At 40.3% G+C, this 5,713-nt stretch overlaps 1 protein-coding gene across 1 annotated transcript; it reads left to right on the top strand.

Annotated features, from left to right (window-relative positions):
- The first annotated feature begins 1,318 nt into the window (after positions 1–1,318).
- Positions 1,319–3,270, top strand: LOC125829336 (uncharacterized). The gene is made up of 3 exons (XM_049508572.1): positions 1,319–1,874; positions 2,130–2,308; positions 3,142–3,270. The coding sequence occupies exons 1-3, from the start codon at positions 1,319–1,321 to the stop codon at positions 3,268–3,270; spliced, it is 864 nt and encodes a 287-aa protein (XP_049364529.1).
- Positions 3,271–5,713: the final 2,443 nt, after the last annotated feature.

Raw genomic sequence — 5,713 nt, 5'->3', positions numbered from 1 at the left:
CCTAGGAAGATTGGAGGGTGGGGGGGGCATTCTGCGAGATGAACATGGAGGTATCATTTATGCATTCGCTATACCTCTTGGTGGGGGGACCAATAATCAGGCAGAAGTTCAAGCTGCCAGTTATGGTCTAATTTGGTGCATTCAACATAGGTACAACAACATTATTCTAGAAGTGGATGTTGTTGTAGAGTTCTATTCCTTCTTAGAGGATTCAAAGGTTTGTACAAGAACTCCAACTCCTTTTCAACCAATGTGAATTCTTCCAATGTATGCATACATATAGAGAGGCCAACAGTACTGTAGATTTCCTATCCAAACAAAGTCACATACAAGATATTATTCAACATTATTACACTCATAACCAATTTTCGAATGCAGCAAGAGGTAGCTATATTCTCGAGAAAATGGGAGTTCAAAGTTTCAAAAGAAAGAAGTTGAAAAGGATTAAAAACCTCCTTGACTTGTTCCCTTTCTATTTTTTGTCAATATACTTTTCAACTGGACTATGTCTTAGCTAGCTATAGTTGTTTTGAATAGGTTCTTGTTTCCTTTAATCTTTTCTTTGTAAGGTGAGAGTCTCCCTTATTTATGTTTTCCTAGTATCTTTGTATTGAGAGAAGTCCTTTCCTTAGGTGCCTAGCTCTAGGTTTATCTTGTCTAGTATAGGGATGAGTTGACTGACCTTAGTAGGTAGGTCGATGCCCGAACCGCTATAGGATCGGAGGTTGGACTTATGTCCCCCTCCTTGTATGTTTTTGAATTTTATTTATGTTAAGGCATGGGGTGTTGCTAAGTCCCTCACCCCTCCAAGGGTTGTTCAAAAAAAAAAACCTAAACCCTAAACCCTAAACCCTATACCCTAAACCTTAAACCCTAAACCCTAAACCCCAAACCACAAAACTCTAAACCCCAAACCCTAAACCCCAAACCCCAAACCCCAAACCCCAAACCTCAAACCGTAAACCATAAACCCTAATCCCTAAACCCTAAACATAGAACCCTAAACCCAAAACCCAATACCCTAAACTCTAAATCATAAACCCTAAACCATAAACACTAAACATAGAACCCTAAACCCAAAACCCTATACCCTAAACTCTAAACCCTAATCCCTAATCCCTAAACCATAAACACTAAACCATAAACCCTAAATCCCAAACCCTAAATCCTAAACCCTTAATCATAAACCCTAATTCAATCCACTAGAGGCCTAAAACAAGGTGATCCTCTATCACCTGCCCTATTTATTTTAGGGGCTGAGGTCCTTTCTAGATCATTGAATAGAATTCACAGCAATCCTAACTATCATGGTTTCTTTATGGAGACGAGAGGTCCTCAAGTTAATCACCTTAGCTTTGCGGATGACATTATCATATTTACTTCAGGAAGGAAAAAGTCTCTTGAACTGATTATGCATACTCTGAATATATATGAAGAGACTTCTGGACAGCTAGTGAACAAAGACAAAAGCCACTTTATGGTCCATTCTAATGCTTTCAACAGCACTAAGGACAGGATTAAGCGAGTTACTGGCTTTAAGCAAAAGGAAGGTCATATTACTTATCTTGGATGCCCCCTGTACATTGGCAGGCCAAGAATTATTTACTTTTCCGATCTTATCAACAAAGTGGTTAATAGGATCACAGGATGGAAGGCAAAAATCTTGAGCTATGGAGGCAGAAAAACCTTAGTCAAGCATGTGTTACAATCTCTCCCCATTCACCTTATTTCTGCTATATATCCTCCCTCTACAATTATCAAGCAAATTCAGAACCTTATGGCAGACTTCTTTTGGGGATGGAAAAATGACAGGAAAAAATATCATTGGTCCTCGTGGAAGAATTTGAGTTTTCCATATGAGGAAGGAGGCATTGGTATGAGAAATTGAAAGGATGTGTGCATGGCTTTTAAATACAAGCAATGGTGGATCTTTAGATCAAAACACACTCTTTAGGGAGACTTCTTGAGAGCTAAATATTGCTAGAGATGCAATCCTATCAGCAAGAAGTGGGACACTGGTGACTCCCCTACCTGGAAAATTTTAATGCATAACAAAGTAAAGATTGAGGAGCACATACATTGGACAATCAACTCTGGAACTTGCTCTTTCTGGTGGGATAATTGGTTAGGAGTTGGACCTCTAGCACACTTCTCTAATGAAAGCAACAGGTTCAACAACAACACAGTGGCTGATTTCCTGATTGAGGGCCAATGGAATCTGGAGATGGTGATACAGCAGGCCCCTCATAGCATGGTAGCAAGCATCTTAGATACTCACATTCAGTACCAGCAAGGCATCCCAGACCAGGTAGTATGGAAACTTAATTCTGATGGAAATTTCAGTTGTTCTTCTGCTTGGAATGAACTCAGGGAAAAAAGGAACAGGTCTCAGTTTTATGCCTTTATTTGGCATAAAAACATCCCTTTTAAATGTTCTTTTTTGCTATGGAGGGCATTAAAAGGGAAGCTACCTACTAATGAAAAAATTTCCAGCTTTGGCAATGAACCAGTAACATGTTATTGCTGCGACAGACCTGGGTGGGATACTATAGATCATATCTTCAACATTGGTCATTTTGCAACATATGTATGGAGGTATTTCGCTAGACTTGCTGGAATCCAAACAGACCACACCCCTCTTATTCATCTAATCATGAGATGGTGGTCGACCAAGTCCAACAATGAAGCTCACAAGTTAATCCTCCAAGCTACTCCAATATTCATCTGCTGGAGTGTATGGAAGAACAGGTGCGCGAGGAAATATGGAGGGAAGTAGTCTAACGTCTCTAGAGTTAAGTATGCAGTTTACAAGGACAACTACAAGCTTATGACTACCACTTTCCCCTACATCAGATGTCCCTCGAACTAGACAGACTTGATCAAACAGGCAGGGAAATGTTTTCATGATACCAAGGTATTTATGGTGTATTGGCAAAGACCCCCTAAACAATGGGTGAAACTAAATACAGATGATAGTGCTTTAAGTAACCCCGGGAAAACAGGTGCAGGAGGTATAATCAGAGAACACAATGGTGAAATGATCTTAGCATTTGCGACCCCGCTAGGAAATGGAACCAACAACCAGGCCGAAATAGGAGCAGCCATATTTGGCATGACATGGGTACTTCAACTGGGTTACAGGAGTGTAGTGTTGGAAGTGGATTCGCAGCTGCTCGTGGACTGGATCATGCAGAAAGCCAAACCTCCATGGAGTATCAACACACAGCTACAGCAGCTCCAGCAGCTGATCAGACAAACACATTTTTTTAAATGCAAACACACCTTTAGGGAAGCCAACTTTGTGTCCCATTCCCTAGCAAAACAAAGTCACAAATTTACATGCCCCCAAATATATTCCAATAGCCAACAATTACCAAAAGAAGCAAGAGCCTACTATCAATTAGACAAGATCGAGATGGCAAGTTTCAGAAGAAGGAAAATCAAGAGGATCAAAGAACCTCCCTGAACATGATCACAGCCTATTCAATTTAGCTATGGTTTAAAATTATAGTGTCTTTGATTAGGTATAGGTTTATTTGTTTTGTTTATTTTGATATTGTAAGGGGAGAGTCTCCCTTATTTATGTTTTCCTAGAATCCTTGTATTGAGAGGAGTCCTCTCCTTAGGTGCATAGTTCTAGGTTTTTCCTTTATAGTATGGGAATTAGTCGACTAACCTTAGTAGGTAGGTCGACTTATGACCCACCATAGGATCGGAGGTTAGGTTTATGTCCCCCTCCTTGTACATTTTTTTGAGCTCTTTTGAGCTTTTATTTATGCTAAGGCCTGGGGTGTTGCTAAGCCCCTGACCCCCCCAAGGGTCAATCAAATAAAAAAAAAAAAAAAAAAACCTAATCCCTTAACCTTAAAATCAAAACTCTAACCCCTAATCCCTTAACCATAAACCATAAACCCTAAATCATAAACCCTAAACCCTAAAGCCAAAACCCTAAACCTAAACCCTAAGCCCTAAACCTTAACCCTAAACCCTAAACCCTAAACACTAAGCCATAAACCATAACCCTAAATCCTAAACCAGAAACGCTAAAATTGTAACCCTAAATTCTAAACATAGAACCCTAAACCCTTAACTAAGACCCTAATCTCTAAAACATAAACTATACCCTAAACCCTAAACCATCAACCCTAAACCCTACACTATAAATGCTAATCCCTTAACTCTAATCCCTTAACCCTAAACTCTGAACCTGAAACCCTAAACCCTAAACTCTAAACCTAAAACCCAAAACCTGAAACTTGGAACCCCAAACCCTAAACCCTTAAATCTAAACCCTAAACCCTATACACTATATCCTAAACCTTAAACCATAAACCCCAAACTTTAAACCCTAAACCCCAAACTCTAAACCCTAAACCCCAAACCCTAAATCACTAAACCCTAAACCCTAAACCCTAATCACCAAACCCTAGACCCGATACTTTCCAGCTTCTCATGGTCACTTACCCCTATTGCTCTTAGCCTAATAATTGGGAGGATATGATCAATGAAGTTGAGAAATGCTCCAAGGATATCAGGATCATCACGGTCAGCTAGCAAAGCCCCCATCGCCCCCTCTTGAAGCTTAATACAGATGGTAGTGCATTGCATAACCGCGGGAAGATAGGAGGAGGGGGTATATTGAGGGGCTTCAATGGAAACATGATATATGCATTCACAATTTCCCTTGGTATTGGTACCAAAAACCAACCTGAAACACAAGCAGCAACCCATGGATTGGACTGGTGTGTTCAACATGGTTACAGAAAGGTTATCTTGGAAGTGGACTCAGAACTACTTACCAAATGGCTTAACCACAAAAGCAAGCCTCCCTGGAAATTGCAGCAGTACATCACTAAACTTCACCAGATTACTACTCAGTTGGAGTTCTTCAAATGCCAGCATACTTATAGAGAAGCCAATACAACAACAGATTTTCTGTCCAAGGAGAGTCACAGATCAGACATCACTCAGCACTTCTACACCTAGAACCGGCTACCTGCAGCAGCTAAAGGAAGTTTCCTCCTGGAAAAGATGGGAATGACCAACTTCAGGAGGAAAAAGCTAAAAAGGATAAAAAAACCACCTTGAAGTTCTCACTTCAGTTCTTTTAGGCTTCTTTTCTAGTTTTTTGGCTAGTTCTAGGTCTAATTGTAAGGGGAGAGTCTCCCTCATTTATGTTTCTTAGAATTTTGTACAGAGAGGAGTCCTTTCTATAGGTGCTTAGTTCTAGGTTTTGTCTTAGAATCATGGGGATGAGTACACTCTCCTTAGTAGGAAAGTATACTCATGAACCACCATAGGATCGGAGGTAAGATTTTATGTCCCCCTCCTTGTATTACTTTTGCTTTTTATCTATGATAAGGCCTGGGAGTGTTGCTAAGCCCCTGACCCCCCCAAGGGTCGTTCAAATAAAAAAAAACCCTAGACACCCAAATCCTAAACTCGAAACCCTAATGATGTAATACAAATAACATCAAGGACATTTACTAGGAGCCAATCTCAGGACCTTCAAAGGATGCAAGGCTTATTCTTGAAGATGGAGGTCCTCGAGATGGTATTGATGGCAAACAAGGGATTTCAGATCTTGAAGATTGCAAGGGATCTTTTATGATGCAATCCAGATTGCCTCAAGGCTATCCATTCACGAACATCAATGCTTTGATGGAGTGTTCACAATGCTGGAGGCAGTTTGGCATATATGGATAATAAGAAG

The sequence above is a fragment of the Solanum verrucosum genome, unplaced genomic scaffold (assembly GCF_900185275.1).
Source record: "Solanum verrucosum unplaced genomic scaffold, falcon-dt-bn FXZP01000157.1, whole genome shotgun sequence".
Taxonomy (NCBI): Eukaryota; Viridiplantae; Streptophyta; class Magnoliopsida; order Solanales; family Solanaceae; genus Solanum; species Solanum verrucosum.
The sequence above is the reverse complement of the archived record's forward strand: the minus strand, read 5'-3'. Positions and strand labels throughout refer to the sequence as shown.

Coding starts and splice junctions, on each gene's coding strand:
- LOC125829336 (XM_049508572.1), top strand. CDS start 1,319: ATGGAGACGAGAGGTCCTCAAGTTAATCACCTTAGCTTTGCGGATGAC. Junction 1,875..2,129: donor ATATGAGGAAGGAGGCATTG/GTATGAGAAATT, acceptor ATAATTGGTTAG/GAGTTGGACCTCTAGCACAC. Junction 2,309..3,141: donor AGCAAGGCATCCCAGACCAG/GTAGTATGGAAA, acceptor ACTGGGTTACAG/GAGTGTAGTGTTGGAAGTGG.